This window comes from Ochotona curzoniae, unplaced genomic scaffold (assembly GCF_017591425.1).
Source record: "Ochotona curzoniae isolate NIBS_2020 unplaced genomic scaffold, NIBS_Ocur_1.0 contig_1071, whole genome shotgun sequence".
Taxonomy (NCBI): Eukaryota; Metazoa; Chordata; class Mammalia; order Lagomorpha; family Ochotonidae; genus Ochotona; species Ochotona curzoniae.
In genome coordinates this window covers 18,216,324-18,239,839 of record NW_024464939.1, presented here as the reverse complement: position 1 = coordinate 18,239,839, position 23,516 = coordinate 18,216,324, and the positions used below count along the sequence as shown (strand labels likewise).

General features: G+C 37.5%; 1 protein-coding gene across 1 annotated transcript in view; it reads right to left on the bottom strand.

The window, feature by feature from the left end:
- The window catches only part of TRPA1 (transient receptor potential cation channel subfamily A member 1), a 62,757-nt gene extending 52,152 nt beyond the window's left edge, over positions 1-10,605 (bottom strand). Inside the window, exons 1-3 of the mRNA XM_040995682.1 lie at positions 10,498-10,605; positions 2,412-2,568; positions 314-489 (exon numbers count right to left, since the gene is read on the bottom strand). Coding sequence (XP_040851616.1) covers positions 314-489; positions 2,412-2,568; positions 10,498-10,605 — 441 coding nt within the window. The remainder of the gene's footprint in view (positions 1-313; positions 490-2,411; positions 2,569-10,497) is intronic.
- Between the last annotated feature and the right edge of the window lie 12,911 nt (positions 10,606-23,516).

The following is a 23,516-nucleotide window of genomic DNA, read 5'->3' as shown; positions in this document are numbered from 1 at the left end:
AATTCTCTGTATGCTTCAGTTTACTCTGCTATGAAATGGGGATATAATATTCTTACTAATTTTTTTTCAGTGATTATTTACTATACTAAAACACACAGCTCTTAAAAAAAAAAAGTTTGGTGGATAAGCATTATCTGATAGAGACAGGGCTACCATCATCACTATCACTTGGTGGAGAGCCATGCAAATGTTGTCATCACTGCATTTCAGTTGTCCTGGATGCTTACGATGGCTGTTCTGGACCAGAGAGAACTAGACTGGAAACCTAGACTTTCATGGAAGGCCAGCTTCTGGGAGTCCCTGGTAACCTCACCTTCACCACCTCGTTGTACATGTTCTGCACGGCTATGTGAAGAGGCGCCATCATGTTGTTGTTTTGGAGATTCGGGTTTGCTCCTTTGCTGAGAAGAAACTTAATACTTTCAACTTTGTTTTTTTCTGTGGCCCAATGCAGAGGCGTGTTCCCATAATCATCCATCATATTCACCACTAGAAAAAGATGCCAAAATCTGGATTAGCTTTTTGCTTGGCCTGTGTTCAACAACTCCTGAGTGCCTACTCATAGTGCCAAGTGCTACTACTTCTGGCTGCAACTTTTGTGTGAGAAATAAAAATAGAGCTTGAATTCTGAAGAAATGTTGAGTAGTCAATGTTAGGGAGCATACTGAAGTATGATACTGACTTTATCTGTTAAATTTCTTTCTCTAGCTTATAGAAGGAGGTCCTATTGGTACTATTTGCCTTTATTTGCATGAGTTGGAGAACTGTGGCTAAATATTGAAATTAAATAAAATCAAGACTACACTATTGTAACAAAATGGGAAAAATCTGATGTGGGGGTGGGAGTTTGCGGGGGGAGGGGAATCCCAGCCTACACAAAATTATACCACACAATTCAAAATTCAAAATAAAAATGTATTAAAATAAAAGAACTATGTCAGATACTCTACTAGTTTTCACATGACAAGATTTCACTCAATCATTTAAGAGCCTGCACGGTACCACCACCATGGTTAGTTTACAGAAAGACAAAATGCTGGGGTTGGAGGTGCTAAAAAGTCTTGACATCACATAGCTAGCAAGGTGTTCTGTTAGTTAACACAATCTCCTTCCTACCTGATCTCTTTGTGACAACTGATCCTTCTAACTCATTTCACCCAGCAGTTTCTCACTGGTATACGTGTGTATCACCACTGCCTTAACCACCATCCTCCCCATCATTTCTCTGACTTTCCCTATGCCATGTACTTCTTTATATTGTTGCCCTACTCTTTCTTATCTTGGCTAGCACAGTCTCTGAAAGGATTTTCACACAATTCTGTAATCTCATCTAGTTTCTATGTAGTTAGGACTCTGGACAGATGGACCTTACCTTTTATATATCTAGTTGTTTTCTGCATATTTTCAAATATGGACCTTTTAAACTCGATATGGCCAAATCTCTCTTACTTACCATCTTTTCTCTTTTGTTCTATGACTTGTTTTAGGAAGATGGGTATGCAATTATCAAAATCTGAACTAGGACTTTGTAAGTTGAACTCCATGCTGCTTACTCTTTACCTTTTTATGCCTCTAAACACTGTTGCTACCACATTCAAATACTTCTTAAAAATTCTTTTTCTGCTATTTCAACCTCACAACCCTGAAAGATTTTCATCTCTTTACTGTTAAAATCGATCTTCATTTAGGCTTCTGTTACTAACCCACCTTCCACAATGTCAGCAAAATCGTAAATCGATCTCTCTCTGTCTCTCTCTCTCTCTCTCTCTCTCTCTCACACACACACACACAGACACACACACACACACATACACACACACGCACAGAGCATTTAAGTCTTAGGTCTCTCTGGCATCCACTTGTCTTATCATATATAAATTAGCATTAAATGTCTCAAATAAATCTGGAATATAGGACTTGGATTAGGGGATATAAACTGAAAAAACATTGAAATTATATAAAAGTAAGTACTCTAATACTTTAAGTATTCTTCTAGGTTCCACATGCCCACTATTTCATTCAAGCCTCCAAGAACACGCATGTAAACATGACTAATTTTTCAAAAAGATATAGAATCGAATGTATTCAATAATTATCAGTTTAAATGTAGAACAGCCTCATGAAATAGTATAAAAGAATTCACTAAAAGTCCATGAATTTTTATAATTTATCTGATAATTTCATGAAAGCTATTGGTTGTTGTGAAATATCCTACATCTTTGTACTAGTTATTTTCAGTGAAAAACATTAAGACAAAGCCTTTTGTAGGGAAACTTACTATCTTCAATGAAATAGATAGGCCCTTTGTAATCAGATACTAATCAATCCTATAGAATCACTTTACGCTGCTCTGCTCAATGTAACAAAAGGGATGGTGGACTTCCAAAGCTCTCATTGCACGAGTGTGTTACCTTCAAAAGAGGAATCGGTGATGATCATCTCCATCAGCTCCACTTGCCCTTCTGCTGCTGCATGGTGCAGGGGGGAGTCATTCTCATCCTGTTTGCTTAATTTTCTTCGGTTCTTAATAAACTTTTGGAATCCACCAGCATCTCCTCCAAACACCACCTGAAAGTAACACATAGAAAGAAGACCGTCACCTTCAAGTAGATGTTGCAATTCAGTGGCTTAAGTCACTGCAAGCAAATCCAGCATATGTATCAGGGTGCCAGCTCAACTCTCAGGTTCTCTGCTTTATCAAACTTCTTGCTAATGCAACTGGAAAGTAAGTGAATGGTGTCCCAGGTATTTGAGGTCCAAACGTTCATGTGGGAGACCCAGGTAGACTTCCTGATTCCTCAGTTGGCCTGGATTCAGCCTGGTGCAGGTTTTGATGTTGCAACCATTTAGGAAGAAACCAGTGCATATAATACCCCTCTCTCTCTCTCTCTTTCCCATATTCCCATTTAATCTCTTCTTCCCTTTCCTGTTTCCCTATCCCTCATCATAATTTTTGCCATTGAAAAAAAAAATTTTTGTAAAAAGTACCTCAAACAAGGTTATACAAAACTCACCATTTTATTCAGTTTATAGCTCTGAACAAATTTATTACCAGGGCCAACACTGTGGCACAGAAGGTTAAATCTCAGCATACATGATTAACATGTCATATTAAGCGCCAGTTCAACTCCCAGCCTAGTTCTGATCCAGTTGTCTGCTAATGAACTTGGGAAAGGAGCAGAAGACAGCCCAAATAATTGGTTACTTGCCACCCACATGAGAGACCTGGGTGGAAGCCCAAGTTCCTGGTTTTGATGTAGTCAAATTCCAGTCATTGTAGACACTATGAAATGAACTAGTATGTGGAAGACTTCCCTCTCTATCTATCTACATCTCCCTCTCTCTGCAAATCTATCTTTCAAATAAATGAAAAAAACTTTTAAAAAGTTTATTATTGGGCCCAGTGCGATAGCATAGTGGTTAAAGTCCCCACCTTTGCATGCCTGGGATCCCATATGGGCGCTAGTTCTAATCCATGCAGCCCCACTTCCCATCCAGCTCCCTGCTTGTGGCCTGGGAAAGCAGTTGAGAACAGCCCAAAGCCTTGGGACCCTGCACCTGTGTGGGAGAACTGGAATAGCTCCTGGCTCCTAGCTTCAGATTGGCTTGGATCCAGCTGTTGTGGCCACTTGAGGAGTGAACCATAGGACGGAAGATCTTCCTCTCTGTCTCTCCTCTCTGTATATCCACCTTTCCAATAAAGATAAATAAATCTTTCTTAAAAAGTTTACTTATTATCAGGCCTGGCACAGTAGCCTAGGGGCTAAAGTCCTTGCCTTGTACACATTGGGATCCTATATGGGCACCTGTTCTAATCCCCGGAAGTCCTGCTTCCCATCAAGCTCCCTGCTTGTGGCCTAGGAAAGCAGTTGAGGATGGCCCAAAGCCTGGGACCCTTCACTCATGTGTGAGACCCAGAAGAAGTTCCAGACTCCTGGGTTCAGATCAGCTCTGCTTTTGCTCTTGCTCTTGCAGCTGCTTGGGAAGCGAACAGCAGATGAAAGATCTTCTTCTCTGTCTCTCTTACTCTCTGTATACCTGATTTTCCAATAAAAATAAATAGATCTTTTTAAAAAGTTAATTATTATCTATATTTACCTCTATAAATATATTGATCTCATAATTTGCATGAAGGTTGCCTTACACAAAAGACAACATATGACATTGGTTCTTTTGGGGTCAACTTATTTCATTGAGCATAATAGTACCTAGTTGGAACCATCTGGTTGCAAATAGTAGAATGTCATTCCTTTCAATGGCTGAGTAGTATTTCATGGAGTAAACGTAGCACAGTTTCTTTCGTCATCTATAGGAACTGTGTAATAGAGTCTGTCATGTTGGGATGAGAGGATACAATGCACTATGCATCTCTAATTCCAAATCAAAGATGGACTCCCATTGAAACCTGACAACAGGATGCTGAAAACTGCCATTCTCCATACCTACCATGTCATGATACACTTAAATAGCAGAACAACGGACTTCTTATTATTTTCTGAAGGACTAAATTATTGTAATAAGATAGGGACCATCAATGGTGCAAGTGGGTAGAGGAAGTCCCAGAGCCTTTGGAGCTGTATCATAAAATTAATTCATTCATTTAAAAGGTTCGTTATCCAAAATAACTTCTCATGTTTACAGTATGATAAAATGTATTTTGAAGAACAAAAAGTGTTAAACAGTCATAAAAACTTATTCAACCATTAAGAAGCATTTTAGTTAAAGATTTCGATATTCTGGTCACACTGTGTTGTAGAAGAAATAAAGGTGTTAGAAAACTTCTCAAGTAAACTTAAGGGTTACAATCTGAGAAACAAGCAAAAATATAGAGTAATTTGCTTTCTTCGGAAAACTGTACTTAAATACATGAGGGGCTTGGGTCAGATGAATAGGTTTAGGTAAATGTAAAATCATGAAATCTAAATTACTAACCCTCTGTGGCTTTCGTGTCTAACAGTCAGTCCCCACTCACTCTTTCCATATACACTAAAGCTTGCATCCCTGTGAAACATTGTTGTGTAACTCGCTTAGGAATCTACAACAGCTGCCCACTCACCCCAGCAATGAGTAGTAATCCCTCTTCTGGCTACTGCACCAGAGCAAGCTGGGGAAGAATGCACACCCCCTTGCTCTCTTCACACAGGAAATGCTAGCACAATAGTGCTCATGTTTAAGGCCAACTGGCAGGCCACGGCAGTTTGAATTACCAACCCAAAGATATGCTCAATTTGGCAAAGTAAGAATTTGAACACCAGGTACATGAAATATATACCTTTTTGGCAGCATGATAAATGCTAAAAATCAATGTGCAGAAGCAGAAGCTAACGTTAAACACCCTTATGGGAGCTATACAAAAGCAGATACTATAAATCGTTAGAACAGACATCACAGATGGGATTCAGTGCCTTTTAGCCATCAGCTGCTGTCCCTAGCTTGTAACACCACATAACAGCTCATGTCAACTGGCCTCAGCACTAGCATGAAAGCTTCTGTGGCTACCTCACTTTTCTCTAACGCTTTCTTCTTTTCTTTCTGCCCTTGGTGGCTTTTGCAAAGTGGGGACTGAAAATGACTTGTCACAGTTGACATTGTGTTTTCTCCTCTTAAAATCCTGAAGTGGCAGTGTTGACTGTTTTGGATTCATCACCACAAAACATGAAAAAATGCTAAATAAGACTTTTTCTTTAAAAGCTCATAGTCCAAATAGAATTACTAAATATTAATCAAAACTTTAAACATTTCTTTAATGTGATTAAACTGTAGTAAACTTTTGCAAAAATCTTCATAAGCTTGACTGCATTATCCTTCTTTGTATTGCTTAATTTTATAAACATATGAATCAAAAGGTGTATAAAGTTCTTTAAAATTACTACTGAACCTCTTGTTATTGTTATTAGGTCACCAATTATTTACCCAATGATTTTATTGGTCAATGATTTAGTGTCCATTTTATTTAGAAAATTAGGAATTTGTAAACTTGTTAGAGTATTACTTAAACATACATCAATTAAATGATGTGATTTGTATTCTAAGTTGCTTCCAAAGTTGAAAGTGGTTATGTATTAACAATAAGTGTAAATAACAACCCTATTCTATTAATATTTTTACACTATATATAATGTACATAGATCATGTACCAGAAATGACATTGTTAGTTGTTCTAATAATTGGCCACCAAAGACAAAGTTGAAGCCAAAGCTGAACTGCAGATTTTGGCCTCATATAGATTGACCCCAAATGCTCACAAATACTGAATCTGCACACCGATGGCCTTCTCTGGAAGCCATACTGTATTGCTGTATTCAGGCCATCCTTTGAACTCCATATGACTCACAGGAAGTACACTTCCTTCCCACTTCCTTCTCTTGTTCCCTCCCCACCCAGTTTCCATTAGCCCTCCTCAATCATGCCTCCTGCAGGAGACCCTCCTAATGACTATTTGCCATTCTCCAATCCAACCTTCTGTCTTGGGATCCCACTCCAGGATGTCCAAAGACAAGGAATGTATGGCTATCTCACACTACTGACAGTTACTGGAAAATACTCTGTATTTTTTCATGATTATAATTATACTCTACTTTGATTTCTAATATGGTAAATATTTTTGGCTAGAACTGATATAAGAATGTACTATTCAGGATCCTCAGTACTATTTCAGCTCAAAGGAGTTCTTACTCCAAAATGTTTGAGAGCATCTCATTAATCCTACATGGCATACACTGACTGTGTGACTACTCAGTGTGTTACTGCTCATCTATATAATGTCTCTCAGTGATAATTTATTGCATATAAATAACTTTGCAGAGTAAGAAAAAGGGAAAGAAGGAAGGGAAGAAATGAGAGAGGATGGGATAAAAAACTAGGATCTATACAAAACCAACAGGCGAGATTACATGAACTTCTTCACACACATTAGCAGTTCTCTGCATTAATTGGTGAATTTTAATGTCCTAGATGCTTTAAAAAAATCCATGCAACATATATGAAACATTAATGGAAACTCATTCCAATCATAAGAAGATTTATAGACTAAAAATTTTTCTTAGTCTTCTTCCATATTTCAGTTATGTGACCAAGAAGCATATTTGTCTGAAATTTTCCAAAATGTATCTTACTAAATATGTCATCTCATGGGCCATAAGAAAAATATTGTACAAGATAACAGATTTTCATGGAGCTCACTGTAAAGTGCTACATCCTTAAGATGCTGAAATTAGGGCTCGGCACGATGGCCTAGCAGCTAAAGTCCTTGCCTTGAGCATGCTGGGATCCCATATGGGCACTGGTTCTAATCCCAGCAGTTCCACTTCCCATCCAGCTCCCTGTTTGTGGCCTGGAAAAGCGGTCAAGGATGTCCCAAAGCCTTGGGATCCTGCACCCATGTGGGAGACCTGAAGGAAGTTCCTGGCTCCTGGCTTTAGATCGGCACAGCACCGGCCATTGCACTCTCTTGGGGAGTGAACCATCAGACAGAAGATCTTCCTCTCTGTCTCTCCTCCTCTCTGTATATCTGACTTTGCAATAAAAATAAATAAATCTTTGAAAAAATGCTGAAATTAATTCTACCTTCAATTTTGGCTGGTCAACATTTGCTATATGATAATATTTGTATCAAAACTCCAATTTCTTTTTAAAGTGAACAGGTGTCTCTCATTACTGAAAAGACAAGCCATCTTTAACATATTTTAATATGGGTAACAACGAACTTAGCATATTATGGTTCATTCCGTAAATATCAACTTGAAACATATAAAATTTGAATTCTTAAAATTTTGATCTTCAGTGTTTATGTCTGTTAACATAGAATAATGGCTAAGAAATTAATCTTTTATGGTCACCTCACAAATTAAAATATGTAACTCTTCAACTGAAAGACTGAATTCTGTATGAAGTATATGATTTTACCGACTTCAGGTTATTACAGTGAGCACGCAAGCTTTTCCAAATGTATATATCTTTGGTATTATATTGAAACAAGAGCTTCTTGCACAAATAGGCTCATTTTTTTTTTCAATATTTTGTCTTGTCAAAGACATCATTTACCTTAATCCCTTTGGAATTGTATTCTCACTTTCATTTTACATACGCACCAAATGATAATAACAGGATTATACTATCTACCCCAGGCTTATACTATCTACCCATCAGTTGATGGGCCTGTTGAACAATGTGCTCTCAACACAAACTCAATTCCTCACCTTAAAGAGTACATAAAGTTCAGATGCCCATAATATACTGAAGTCACAACAAAGCACTGTCTATACATTCCACATGAATACATAAGACATGCTAGATAGTCTCAATTCAGTACTTGATGTGTGATCAGACTTTGCAGACATTTCTTTAAAACATCTACCATTTAGACAAATTATGATATATTTATTCAATATAGTATCCTATAGTCACAGCAATATTTCACATTGTTTTAGATTCTGAACTATAATTGGATTGGGAATGCAGTAAACTAGATCACTTTTGGAAAAGCAAATTTACAAACCTTTAAAATACAGATATACAGTGCAATTGTTTTTAAATTGCTTTAATGAAATACGCATAAACAATGGTAGAATTTAAAAAAAGAAAGTGTGGTCAGAGATTGTAACAAATGAAAAGTTAAATGCCAAAGTATCATCTCTGCTAACTAATCTAAAAATTCTAAAGTCTAAATTAAAGATATAAATTTTCTATGTTTCTCATATTTTGTTGGCATTTCTGAGACATTGTGTATTTGTTTCTGTGTATTTTCTGAAGCAAATACATACCATATCTTTAAATCAGGAAGACACCAAGAAAGCCCTACAGTTCCAAACTCTGCAAATGTTATAGGTGCTGCTTTTTAATGATTTCAGCTCCTGGGGATTTTATGGAATGACCAGGAATTACTTTAGTTTAAAATGAAATAACAACTGACTTCCTTAGTCTAGAAATCCTTACGTAGTTTTTAAAAGCTTTGCACAACTGAAATGACTCTACATGTCTTAGGCAATAAAAGTAAAAGCAAATAAACAAAAGCATGGAGAAAAATGAGTCTGGTGTAGAAATACTTCTGTAAATATCTCCATAAAGTAAAAACACTTGGGTGATTTTTGAAATTTCAAAATTTCTTCTATCTCATACTAATTCCAAAGGCATTATGTTAGCTCAGTGCATGACTTGGTAAGCCACACAGCCCCAAGTAACTTCCTTACATCAGAGAGGGGCCAAAGTCCATGTTCATACTCGATGTGCAAAATTTTACCTCAGAAAGTCGATTTGTTTTGTTGGTGGACAAGACTGGTAACGGGGCTCATCTGTGCAATATTTCTGAATAGCAATTTGCCAATTCCACGTAAATTTGTATCTATCTCTTGATTCTGATTCAATAGCGAAATCACAGGCATATTCACAGACACAGTCACATGTAGAACAGCAAAAGAAAACAAAGCCAAAATCCACCTAAGTGTCTACCAGTGCAGGGTGGCTAGATAAATCATGATAAATCACATAAAGTTACAATAAAGACCAAGATAAATGTCCAAATGCTAATATGAAAAGTATTTTTGAGATACATTTCAAGCATAAATCAATGTTCTTCTCCTTTGCACTTTCATATTTTTGTATACAAAAAAGGGTGAATATCTGTACACTCATCCAGCATTTTTCCTTTGAATGTTCCAGAAGGACTGGTAGCACAGTTTTGAGGTGGAAAAGGATTGGGATGGAGATTTAGAGAGCCAATTTCATTGATATGTTAGAGCTTAAAGAGAGATTCTTTCTCCAGCTGACACTCAGAAGAAATCCAATGGAGGTTTTTTGAGTTCAGGGCAATCTTTGACTCTTAAACTTAGGACAATACCAGCCGTGGGGTGCTAAGTTAAGAAGGTGCTGGGAAACTCTGAATGTGAAGGGGTGGAAATCCCATATCCCAGCCCTCAGCATCTCCAGGAAGCCACTCACCCACCCATCTTCAACAGCTCTCCTCGTCCAGTCTTGCCTGCTGCTCCTATTCCTGGAAGAATTCACCAGCCCTGCCTGTTTCAAGGGAATACTCCCGGCTTGCTTCATTTGGAGGAGGTGTTTGTTCCTACTGCGTTTGACAAAGATGATCAGCAGTAGCACACCTCTAGAACAGCAACAGACAGCCCCCACCTCCCACCCCGCCACCGCATCCAGACCTTTTGCCAGGGAGAATTAAGTGAAATATACACTGGACATACTACAAACACACCCTGCTTTTACAGTTGCCTGATTCTACTGAATGCCAAACGCACTACTAGGATAGGTATCCCCTGACTGCAACCCATATACAGGCGAGAAGAGGTTGAAGAAACAAACACAAATGTGTTGGCTGGTTGCAAGTTCTGTCCCCCAGGCTCTCCAACTCTGTCCTTAGGTACCATGCATATATCCCGAGACAGCGCCCCATCGTGCATGCTGGCTTCCTGTCCTCCTAGGAGGCCTTCCCTGACTTTGGAACCTTTCCTGTTCCCACCCCAGACCTCAGATTGCCCAAGGTACCTCAAAGTTTTTGAAGTCGTCCACGCCGTTCTCCACGCCATGGTAGTCAACAACCGGCGGCGGCTTCTTCTCCCCAGCATGCAGCATCTTTCTCAGGCTGCGCTTCATTGATCCCACCTGGGACACCACCTGGTACAGGTGTTCCTCACCTGAGAGTGCACCTGTGGGAGAAAGCAAGGTCAGTGGCGCCGACTGCTGGCTACCTGCGCGCCGGGTACCCAACGGAACTGATCTCTAAGGTCCCGCGAGTTGCCTATGCAGAGAAACTATGCCGCTTGCCGGAGAAAACTTCTCCCAAGAAGTTTGAGGGCTTGGACTGCTTGCAACGCAAGACGCTGGCGAGTACAGGGAGGAGACAAACCAGGCGGCTCTTTTACAAAGGCAAGGGGGCGGCGACGGCCAGACTGCCGGGCCTCGCCCCTTTGCGTGGACAGCTCGGCGGCGAGCGGCTGCCAGCCAGCTGCAGCCAGGAACGCCTGGGGCCTGTTAGATTCCAGTTACATTTCAGCCTGTTACATTTCCAAACACCAGGAGCCCCATCGTCCTATCTTCCTACAGCTCTCTCTCTTTCTCTGTTGGGAGAGGGGAAAGGAGAGAGAGAACTGAGATTTTTAGTTATTTGTTTAACCATCGCAAGCTGTTAACCTGCTGTTCCCATCCTATTTTCTTTGGGGGTCCGCTTGATTAGGAAATAAAGCAAAACTTCTGTTTCCAGACGTTTTGGAAATATGGCTAAATCCTAGGTCTGGCTTGTAGAAGCAGGATTGAGCCCTTTAAATCTCAGGTCCCATAGCTTGTGGGTAGCCGTATTGGTCCCACTTGCTGTGGTGTTCAGGACTGGTTAATAGATATGACAAGTAAAACATAAGCGACATTGATAGCTCTAAGCTTGTGTGCCCTCGGTTTTGTTTGAGGGACTTATCTCCAAAGACCTGGGCTGCGTTAGTGGATCGATCGCACAGGTGTAAATTGTGTGGAAGGAAGAGTGTTGGTTCTCCATGCGTGAGGCGAGTTCTACATTTATGCACAGATAAGAGAGCTTCCAAAACGGCTGCCCCTGTGTTTAGGTCACAATGTTAGCGAGTAAAAACAGAACAGAGCTGGCTTTTAGCCTATAGCTTACGACACCACATCCCATGTGGGGGTACTGGGTTTGTTTCCCAGTTCCTGACCCCAGCTTGTTTAATAAAGACCGTGGGAGGCAGCAGTGATGGCTTCAGTGAATGGGCTCCTGGTACCCATTCTGGGGACCCGAGTTAAACATCCTCCGTTGCAGGCGTTTGTGAAGTAAAGAAGCCAATGAAAACTTTCTTACTACCAGCCCCTAACGTAAGCACTGTTTTTAAAAGAAACAGAATCACCTAAAACTTCTTTCCAAACCACACTACTACACATGAGGCAACCCTTAGCTCTGGTAATCTTCCTTTGACAACTAATCTTTTAGGTCCTAGATTATCACATTCACCTGGTTGTATCCAACACAAGCCCAGTATGGATCCAAGACCATACTGAGGTAGACTCTATAATAAAATTTGGGGACTGGATTTGCGTGTAGTTTAGAGGTAAGTAGGATGGCCATGAATTGAGGAATTAAGTTCCCATCAGTTCTATCCTTTGAATGAATCATCGATTATCAGTGCTTAAATGTGGCTTGCTGAAACTCTGGTGAAGGACACAGATGTTCAGTTCCACCTCACTATTTGCACAGTTGTCCCACATATGTCCAGTTTAGGGGAATACAGGGAAAGTGGCTGCAGACCTTGCTATGCCAGAGCTGAGTGGGTGACATAGAAAATGTTCCACTTCCCATCTCCCTCCCCTGCTTGTGACCTGAGAAAGCAGTGGAGCTTGATTCCAAACCTTGGGACTCTATCCATTTGAGAGACCCAGAGGAGCCTCCTGGCTCAACTCTGGCCATTGCAGCCACTTGTGGAGTGAAACAATGGGTAGAAGATCTTTCTGTCTCTCTCCTTTTCTCTATTAACCTGCCTTTCCAAAAAAAAAAAAATTAAATAAATAAATAATAAACAAATCTGCATTTGAAGAAAATGAAAAAATATCCAATGAAAGAATTCGGGGATGAGTAAAAGAGAGTGACTTTCATTGAGCCCTTGCTCTATGCCAAGCATTTTGGGCACACTAGGACTATGCTTTTACAACCTTTTCTTTGCTTATTTGGCAGGAGGGATGGGGAAGAGAAAGAGAGCACACTCACTACTATCTTCTGGTTCACCTTCCAAATGCCAGCAATCTCCTATATAGTGCCAGGCCATATCTGAAGTCTCAACCTTGAAGCACTGCTGCGGAGAGGGACTCAGCTGCTTGAGCCATCACCACTGCCTCCCAGGAGCTAGAAAGAAGATGGATTTAGAAGTAGAGTCACAACCTGATCCAGGGCACTCGGATATAGGACGCGGGTATCCCAACCTGCAGCTTACACATCCTGCTAGACATCTGCTTATTGTCCACCTTGTTAAAAGGAAGCACCTTGTGGGAAGATTAAGAATTTGTTATTGTGAGTTTGACCAATTATAGCTGAAAAAGATCAGAAGACAGAATAAAGAGAAGGCGCAAATGGTTAATTTTTGGAAGCTGAAGCAGTGGCTGTGTCATGGTAACCAACATCAGACAGAAACGTATGTTGACCTTCAGAAGGGAACTCAGTCCTGAAGGTGGACTTGGAGGATAGTAACTTGAGGCCAGTAGTCCTCCTTTGTAAAATGCCCTATTGTCAGTGATCAACTTCTAATGTCTACAGAATGTTCTCTGTCTCCTTGCTCTGGCATCACATTTGCAAGGAAGGATTACTGTAATTATTCCTGAATGTTTGATACAATCCACTAGAATAACTGTTAAAGCTGGACCTTTTGTTTTTCTTTCCGGCAAGTCATTGAATTATTAATTGAATTTAGTTAGTTTTGTAAAACTTTTGATTTTATAATTTTACTTGAGCTAAATGTTGGTATTTCGTGTTTTTGATGTGTTTGTCTATTTAATTATTGTTAATTTGTTCACATGGAGTTGTTCATAAGGTTTCCTTACAATCCATTACATTTCCATGTTCTGTTAGAGCATCTCCTTTGTTATTTCTGATTTTTATAACTTGTGTCATATTTCTTATAAATATTGCTTTATCAATTTTATTAGTTTTCCAAAGAGCCAACTTTCTATTTTACTGATTTATCTCCATTGCTGATACTTTTGGTATCAAGTGTTTGCAATGATATTTCTTTCAGATTTTTTATTCCAATTACTTTGGATTGGATCTGGCCTCTTTCTGAAGCCGAACATTAGGTTACCAGTGTTAGATATTTTTCTTTACCTGATATAATCATTAAAAGCTGCAAAATGCTACAATGTTTTACATTAGCTGCATACCATAAAATTGTGGTTTATTCTTTGACTCAACAATTTACTTTTGGAAGTGTGTTGTTTAACTTGCCAGTATGTGAATTTTCCAAATTCCTTTTTGTTGTTGGTTTCCTGTCTAATCAGATTGCGTTCAGAAAACATACTTTGTATACCATCAATTCCTATAAATTTAAATGTAGACATGCTGAATTTTGTTTTTTGTCTAGTGCATGATTCATCTTGGAAATTGTTTTATATACAATTGAAACAAATATAAATTCTGTTATTGTTTGATAAAGTTTTAGAATACGCATAGATCCACTAGCTTAAAGGTGTTCAAGGTTCTATATTTTTAATGATTTACTATTTTGTTATTACCTACAGAGAGAGGAGTGTTAAAACCTCCAATTACAGTGGTTCAAGGATCTATTTCTTCTCACCTTTCTATTAGGTTTGCTTGCTGGGTGAGCTAGTGGTTTCTGTTCTTAGGTACATACATATTTGTACTAACTGTCATCCCATTTATTCTTTCACTTCTATACAGTTTTTTGTCTTCATGAATATTTACTGATCTGAATCCTATTTTGTCTTATCTAATACCTCAGTCCACATATCTTTACTATTTATAAGGAAAATGTCTTCATTTTTAATTGATTTGTGACTTTAAAGTGACTTCTCATAAATTAAGTTATATCTTACTCTTTTATTAGTATGACAGTCTCCCCCATTTTGCTTGCAGTATTTTGCCACTGAAACATTAATATTTATTGTAATTGATGTGGAGATGATGTTTTATCATTTTTATTTTGTTACATACCTTCTTACATTAGTGTTCCTTCTTTGGCAGTCAATTTTTTTTATCAGACTATTTAATTAATTGGAAGACTTTTTTAGATGTTTTAAAGTAACTTTTAAAGTTTTGTTATTGCAATGTTTATGTTTCACTTGTCAAAATCCACTTTTGGGCCAAAACGTACTTAATTCCAATAAACTACAGCAGCTGTCAAATATATACATTTCCAGAGTCCTCATCTTATGTTATTATTGCCATTGGGATGCATTTACATAAATATATTACATCTATGCATGATACACACTCTCTATATAGTTATTGCTATACATTTTTTAATATTTTAAATGAAAAAGGGAAAATAGACATACAGCATTTGACATCTACTGATACATTTACCATTACTAGTGCTCCACATTTCTTCTCAAATATCTGCTTTGCTTTTGATGTTGTTTCCTTTCAATCTGCAGAATTTTCTTCAGAGTTTCTTGCAAGGTGGCTCTGTTTGAAAAAAAAAAAACATTAAACTATTTGTTGAGATCATTTCTGTATGCTTGTGACCACTGACTTTTGTGTTCGGGGCTGCCCTGCCATTCTGCTCACTGTAAAAATCTTTTACCTGTGACTTGTCTTGCTTTTAATAACTCTGTGGGTGTGCTCCTACCCACTTCGTGCTTCTCTGGCATTCTAGAGTTGTTCTGGCCTATTACTCAAAGTCTATTTTACCACCCTATTTTGGAATGAATCTCTCTTTACAAACAAATTTATTTGTGTCTATTTTGTAGGGTTTCAGATAGGGTGAAAAGGGAAGTTAATATGCCATGGGATTCTACTAGTCTTCAAACCATGCCCTGCATTGGATGATAACTGAGACTCAGAAGGAAAATTCTAATTAATTTTTATATGTGTCAAAATAAATCACAGACATACAACCCCACTGTGACAGCCACCTATAATACGCTTTTTTTTTTTTTTGTCCTATCAGGAAATGAGAGTAATACAGTACACCTTGCTGAAGAAAAAAGCTTTATAAATCTTAGAAGACCAAGTGATTCACAGACTATCCAAACCAGTGCCATTCTTGGGACCTCAAAAACTATGATCTAAGGTGATCAAGGCAACAATCAATAGAAATGTAGTCTGAAGAGATTGTTTCAGATATATTTTAAATCTAACCAAGTTAGATCAATTGAATCAATTATGTCAGAGCAAATGTGTTGTAAATTTAAGAATAAATATGATATATAAAGTTATCTTACTTTTATTGCATAAACTGCATATTTTATTAGAAAAATTAGGTGATAGATTTTCCATTATAAAATTTTATTCCTAACTAACCTAAAACAACAGTAAAAATGAAGAATACATTTTCTTGATATCTGTAAGAAACTGAATGAGAGACATGGAAAATTTCTCATAGATCCATTGTTAGTTCACAGGATTGAGAATTACAATTGAAGCCGTGTATTGATCATGAAACTCTTCTGTAGTACAATTTGAGCTGTTACGCATGTCATTTGTCCTCAGATCATTTAACATAGAAAGATTACAAAGCAAAACTCTTCTCTTTAGACTTGTCAATTTATGTTAGTAATTCTATTTTATTTGGAATTTTTTGAACACAGAGCCACTTCATATTACTAAATGAAAATGTTTTATTGGGTTTCTTTTAAGTAGATAACACAATAATATAAGTAATTCAAGTCTATTGTCAGTATGAAAAAATAGGTTTATTCAATTATTTCAAAGAAAAATTAACTTAATCCAGTCAGTAAGGATAAAATCATTTTAGTTTTAATTTACATATTTCAATGCTGAAATGATTTCAGTAAAACTAGATTGATAATAAAGATTTTATCCCATACAATTCATGATGCAAGCTAATTCCTACTGACACTAAGTATCATCAAACATAAAATGAAAATTTGAACTCTTAGCAGTTGATGCCAAACTGACATTCACATATATTTATACATATATGTCCCAAGCATAGAACAATTATACTTATAACATGTATCCATCCCTTGAATCATTTAATCTGAAGTGGATGCTCTGCCCCTTGAAATATGAAAATTAAACAATATTAAACACAATTATGAATTTTATTCAAACTGTTGAATAGAAATTAGACTTACCTTTATTAATAAAAAGTGACATTCTGTTTCAAATACTTCACAAGCATAAATCACCAAGGAGAGAACTGTTCCTTTTCTCATGTTGTCAACAGATTGCAACCACTTTTATAGCCCCTATAATCATACAAGGGGTGGTTCATTCTAAAAGTCAATATTATGCCTCTTAATTAGACTGACTTTTATAAATGATAGGTAGCAACTATATATTCATAATTTGAGCTTTGAAATTTGATTACTGCTTACTCAAAATTAATCACCTAATTTAATTAATGCTTGCAAGTTTTTATAATGTGTCATGACTCGTCTAAAAAGTAATACGTCAAATAAGTCTACAGTAATAACTGCAGGCGATTGTTTAACTTTTACAGAAAGCTAGATACCTTCTTCAATCAAATATACAATTTCTCATAAAAATAATAAGTAAAGGATTGTGGCATTGGCATTAACTTGTTCAAATTTGTTTTGTACAAGTAAATTGGGGGAACAGTGAGCTATCCAAGGAAAAAACTGTGTTTATCCCCTAGAGATTTGATCTGTAAAAAAAATAACTTTCCAGAAAGAGTAATTGACAAATTACCTACTAAAATCTCTATGTTACCAAGTCAAAATAACTTTGGACATCACAGAAAGCATAATTGAAACCATCCTATTTTCTGTCACAATAGCATTTTTATTCACTCATTCAATTATATTTCGGAAATATTTATACAAACATAAATACATAGTAGTGCATTAGAATCTTCCCTGGATCTGTCAGTTTAATAAGGAATGAAGAAAACAGCCAAATGTGCAGAATACATTACAAAGGCCAATGATAGGAGTAAGGTTTGGTATATCTATTACACAAAGTTCAAAATAGATATTCTGAATTAACCAGAAAACTTTCTTCAAAAGATGTTTCAGAGACCACTCTTGCTACTCTACAGTGTCCTTACCATCTTTGGTTCATGGATTCCCACGGTTTTACATTTAATTGTGTTGAGTCTGGAAGAGGAAAAAGCAAAGAAATCTCTAGGAACATTGTTCAGATCTGTTGTCATCACATATCTGTAATATCTACATGAAAGTGTGGAAAATATAGTGCCAATGTGGAAAAAGAATCCATGTGTGTCAGTTATGCCCTCTACAGGCTCTATACACGTATTGTCATTAGGGAAGACTACAGTAAGAAAGTTTGTGCTTGATTATATCTAATGTGTAACAGTCAACAAGGAGAAAATTGGAATGATAAAGGAAAATTAATGAGAGCAAAACCATTGTAGGCAAAAGGAAGAACATGCACAAATTATGAAAGTGAGAAAAGATGATGAATTTTGGGAATTTTAATGTAGAGTTCCATTCAAGAGTGGAAGGAAAGAAGCAAGTAATGGTGGACCATGATGCTTCTTAATAGGTTTTCTCTTGCAGTATTTATAATGCCTTAGTTTTGTAGGAGATGATATAATCAGTTTAAAGGGAAAATCAGTAAACTCAATAAAGGTGGCCACAAGGTCAGAAGGGATGGAATCTGTTAACTGATAATGAAAATGAAGAGTAACCTAATTCACCAGACATGCAGGATAAATTCACTACTAAAGTTAAAGGACAAATTAAGAATATTATGTGTAAAACCATGACTTTTCCTGACCTCCTGGAGATTGCAGATTAAGGAGAAAGTGAGGTGTGCTTAGAAACAGTGAGAACAAAAGACTGTCATCAGCAATCCATCCAGTTGTATAGGATGGAGTATATGGAATGTATAGAAAAGAGTAACTTAAAAATCTGCCAAAAAAAGGTGAAAAAATTGAGCCAAAAATTATCTTTTCAATGAAGAAATTTGAATCTCACTGAAGACCTTACGAAGACCACCCTTAAAATTTAAATATACTGTTACTAAAATATAAGAATTTAAATAACGTTGGAAATAGCAGAATATCACAATTTTTAAAATATTTATGATTAATCAAAGAACACCATTATGGTTCCTCTTTTTTGTGCACTCATTATAGACATTTGAATATAGTTCTTCCATGTTCGAGAAAAAGAGAAACTAGACCATCATACAGAACACTGCAAAAGTTGATCTACTTCCCCAGAAAACCCAAGGATAAAATATTTGGCTGTGTATAGCAAATCCTACTTATTTTCTACTAGACTAGACTTTTTCATACCAAGAGAACAAAATACTAGGTTATGACACATAAATTAAAATAAAACTGAAGTTTGACTCGCAAACTTGTTCTAGACAGCTTTATCATTTTAAGTTGGTGATTGGATTTCTCTAAATTTCTAACCCCTTTAGCCCAAAATGGGAATAATAAAAGCATTATAATTAAGTTTGTTAGAAGCAGATCAGACAACTTATAGGAAAATGCCTATTATATTATCAAATGCTACAATTTTGTTTTGTTTTGTTTTGTTTTTTGCTGGACTCTTAGAAGCAGCAGCATTGTAAAACACTCATTTATTATGCTAATAGTTTTTTCAGTAATCTGAGAAAGCATTAGAAGAACAGTTCAAGACAGACCACTTATAAACCTTTCAGGTGAAGAAACATTGTATCCTGGATTCTTCTACGGCTAAATGCGTTTTATTTGGGCTCAATTTTTGGGTAAATGACTATAGAGTAATTTTTAATTGAGTTACAGTAATAAAAGGGCAAATACTGCTTTCTGCTTCCTTAGAACTCTATTACAGAGTTATGAAGATTTTTACAGTAATTAGTGGATACTGACTAGTCACATTTATTGAGTGATCACAATGATCCTCTTTACTTTAGTGCTTTGTGTTTTTCACCCAACTGAATTCTCACAGCTTATGGAGCAACTCCTTTATTCTCCCCATCACACAGAAAAAGAAACTAAGTCATGGCATGCTGGAATAATTTGCCCGATGTCAATGCACACATCTTTAAAGGGTTGTTAGAGATAGAGATTCTATAGCAGATTCTGGTGTTTAACTTTGTCCATATTTCAACCAATTGCCTCACTCTCCCAACTGCAATACTAACGTAATCATTGTTTTCATTGGTAGACATAGATCCTTGATGGTTTGATTCATCCCGAGTATGCCCAACAAATGCTTCCAGACAAACCCGTGGGCCAAGAAGAAATCCTTCTGGATATAAATATCCTGTTGTGACTAAAGAAAATGAAACAAAATAAAATTACTCACTTGTTCACTAAAGCTGAAAACTTACCCAAATTAAAGTTAATATTGGTTGAGTTGTTTATTGCCATCATTAGGAAATTCCAAGCACAGACCCAGGGAAGTTACTGGTTAATTTCTAATAAAGATGAAATTAAGGTCCCAATTATCATAATCACTCTGCTTTCAATAAATAGTGCTTCGCTGTTATTGAGACTATTGAGAGGTATACTTTCAGGACTCAAACAGGGGTGGAAAGGCATTTGGAAGAAAAGAAATAACTCAAGCAAAGGATGGAGGGAGGGAAAGACTGATCATTTTTCATCCTCTTAGAGCATAAAGCCAAGAGGTGAGTGGTTGAATAGGTAAGTAAAAGCAAGATTGTTAAAGACTTTCTCCTTGGTCTTGCAGATTGTGTAGGATAACAAAAATACGTAGGATTCAAGTTGCTTCTTAAAAAAAATCATTCCATATTTTGCATGAAGTTTGCTTTGTATCAGAGAGACTACATGATATTTGTCTTTTTAGGATTGGCTTATTTCACTTGCAGTATGCATCTCTACTCCTGAATAGGAAGAGGAATACCAATGAAAACTGCTAAATATATTGTGACAATAGAATACCATTGTCTATACTCGCAATGCCAGGATACTTTTAAAGAACAGGATGCTGGACTTGTGACTGTTGCTGAAGAATGGTACTATTGTAATAGTATTGGAGAAAACGGGGGGGCAGTGGTAAATTGAGAGGGAGAAATGTTTGCTATACCTATAAAATGGTATCATGGGAAATGAGGTTAACTTAAAATTAAATAAAAATTTTAAAAATATGTATCATTCTGGTGCTGCTCTAAGGAAGGGATTGGAAGCCACAAAAGCTAAAGCTTGGAGGCCAGTTACAAGTTCCTAAAGGGTAGGTGATAGTGAGCACCCGATAGGAGGCAGTAGTAGTTAGAATATTAGGAGTTGAGAGCTGCAAAATATTGAGAGCAGGAAAAACATCAAGAATCATTAGAGATGTGGTGTGTGGTTTTCTGCACTTTGAAGTGACCCTGTGTCTGAGTGGCAAGTGGTGTCATTCACCCAATAATTAAGAGAGGTGTGAGCCCAGAAGAGTTGAAGATATTAAAGGAGGTCCACCAAGAGGAATCAGTCCAGCAAAGTTTGCAAGCCAGGGAAGTATCATAAATGAATAAGGATTGATATAGGGAGAGGCAAGAAGCTGATGTGAAGGAAGTAGAACCTGGTGGACCATGCCCTGTCTGAAGTCTTGCTACTCAAAGTGCAGTCCAATGACCATTAACTTAAACAACATGTGAGATCTTGCTGGAAATGCAGTGTCAGAGCTAGCAACTAATCTGAATGGGTTGATGTCAGTCAGAGGCACCTCTGCAAGAAAGGGCTCTATGATCCCTATATCCATCAGTTGATTCCAAGTGCTATATTCCATCCACTTGTAATACTCACAGCAAACCTATATCTCCAAATTGTTGTCTTATCTTTTGTCTGAGTTTACTTTATTCAAGATTCAAATCTCTTTCACGAGAACAATCTGATTCAGTTATAGCCATGTGTTGAAACAATGCAAGTCTGTCCTCCTGGTAGGCCACAGGATGCTGACAAACTTGGAAGTTATGGCCAATATAGGGCTACAGTAGATCCAATGTACACCTCCGACATTGCTGCACACTGTTTAAACATGATTTCAATTCCACACAGATATCAATCTTCTCTTATGATCCACATATCAAGGGCTTATTTATATGCCAAGTGTTGCACAGTTATGTTGCTTCATCAGTATCTTCCAATGCTCTTGCCTAATCACAAAAGCATTTAACCAAATGAAAAATTTAAAACATCGGGAAAGCTATCCTAGCAAATGAAATAAATATTTGGGGAAAAGATAAACTCAGATGTTTGTGCCAGAATAGAAACTATCATATAATCTCCATCTTGACTTGTTGATTTTTTTCATAATACATTGGAATTTGGTGCTGCATTTGGGATTATTTCATGTATTTCAAGTATTATCTTATTTTAATAAATAACTTGACCATTGTGGCTATAAGGTGGACTATTATCAGAAGCACATATGCTTTTACTATTTTTGCTTAGAGAGGATGAACTTGAACTCATCTTTTGATGTTCCTTCTTTTATCTCTTCATAGGATTGTGTTAAGATTAAAAGTATTAATCTAAATATTACCCTGATTGAAATCTATCTATTTGGTTGCAACAAGCTAGCATTCTAATATGTGACCTCATCTATAAACCTTGCATTAAAATATAAATATTTAAATGATATGCTAATTAAACTCAGTCATTATACATTGTATATATGGATAATCAAGATGGCAGAATATGGTAAGGATATGTTTAAAGAGACAGAGAATCATTAGCCAGGATGAAGCAGAGAGCACACATTCCAGGAAATAGGGGAGGACAGGCAGACAGAAGAGGGGGTCCTAGAGACTGGATGGAAATTGGAAAGCAGCAGAAACAACGATGCAGTGTTGCAGGGACCAGACATCCCAGTGGCAGTCAGTGAGTGGTGAACTGAGCTCCACCAATAGCCAAAGCTTTAACAGCAGCAGGGTAAGAAGGGAAGTTCACTGGGAGCTCAGGAGGTGAACCCAGATGGAGAATTGTTCATCCTGCTGATTTGTTTGGTTCAACAAGCAGAGACAGAGCAGCAGATCCAAAACAGATGGTACAGAAAGAGGGTGGATCTCACAGAGCAACCCCCACGAGAAACACATCAAGTGCTACTTTGTGTAGGGAAAAAAAGGCCATGGGACAGGACTGAAAATGCACTTAGATGGGAGTGAACTCATTTCTGGTTAAGTGCAACACACTGACATGGCATCCTACAGGTTCCACCCAAAATAGGTCCAGGTAGCCCCCAGACATAATGGCCAGAGAATCAAAAAAATCCACCAGTGGCACACCAGGCACCATTTTGTACAGTGTGACAAAGGCTATGAGACTTTAGGGACAACAGTGACCTGTGCGTGCACTGAGCTGAGAATAAACTCACTTGTGGCTCAGTGCATTGCACTAGTCCCACAGGAAATATAATACTGATTTTGGCATCCTGCAGATCAAAATAGATCTGGGTGGCCCTCAGACATAATGGCCAGCAGCTTCAGGCAAGAACAGCACCACCAATAATCTAGTCACTTAAGACATCCAATGTCTTCCTAATCCTAGAAACTGCTAGAACCACAAGTGGAAGAAAGATTGTACAGATAATGGTGCAGCCACAGCACAATAACACAGAAGGTGAAGCAGTGAGGCAGGAGCAGGGGCTTTAGAGATCATGATTGAAGCCTAACACAAGAGACTATATCTGAAAATCCCTGGAGAGCGTGGCACAAGTGACTGCAAACAAAGAACCAAGTACCAAACACAGTAAGTAAAATCAAAATATAGACCTGTCAGAAACCTGACCTCAGGAGAAGAATCTATTATCCAAATGCACAATGACCATGTGGCAAGAAAGAGACAGAGGAGTGAAAGTTTTTGCCAGCCTCAGAGTTAACTGAGGAATACATAAAGGAAATGGGGGAAACAGAAGTCAGAAAACTCATTATAAAGCTTCTATCAACAACAAGAAGC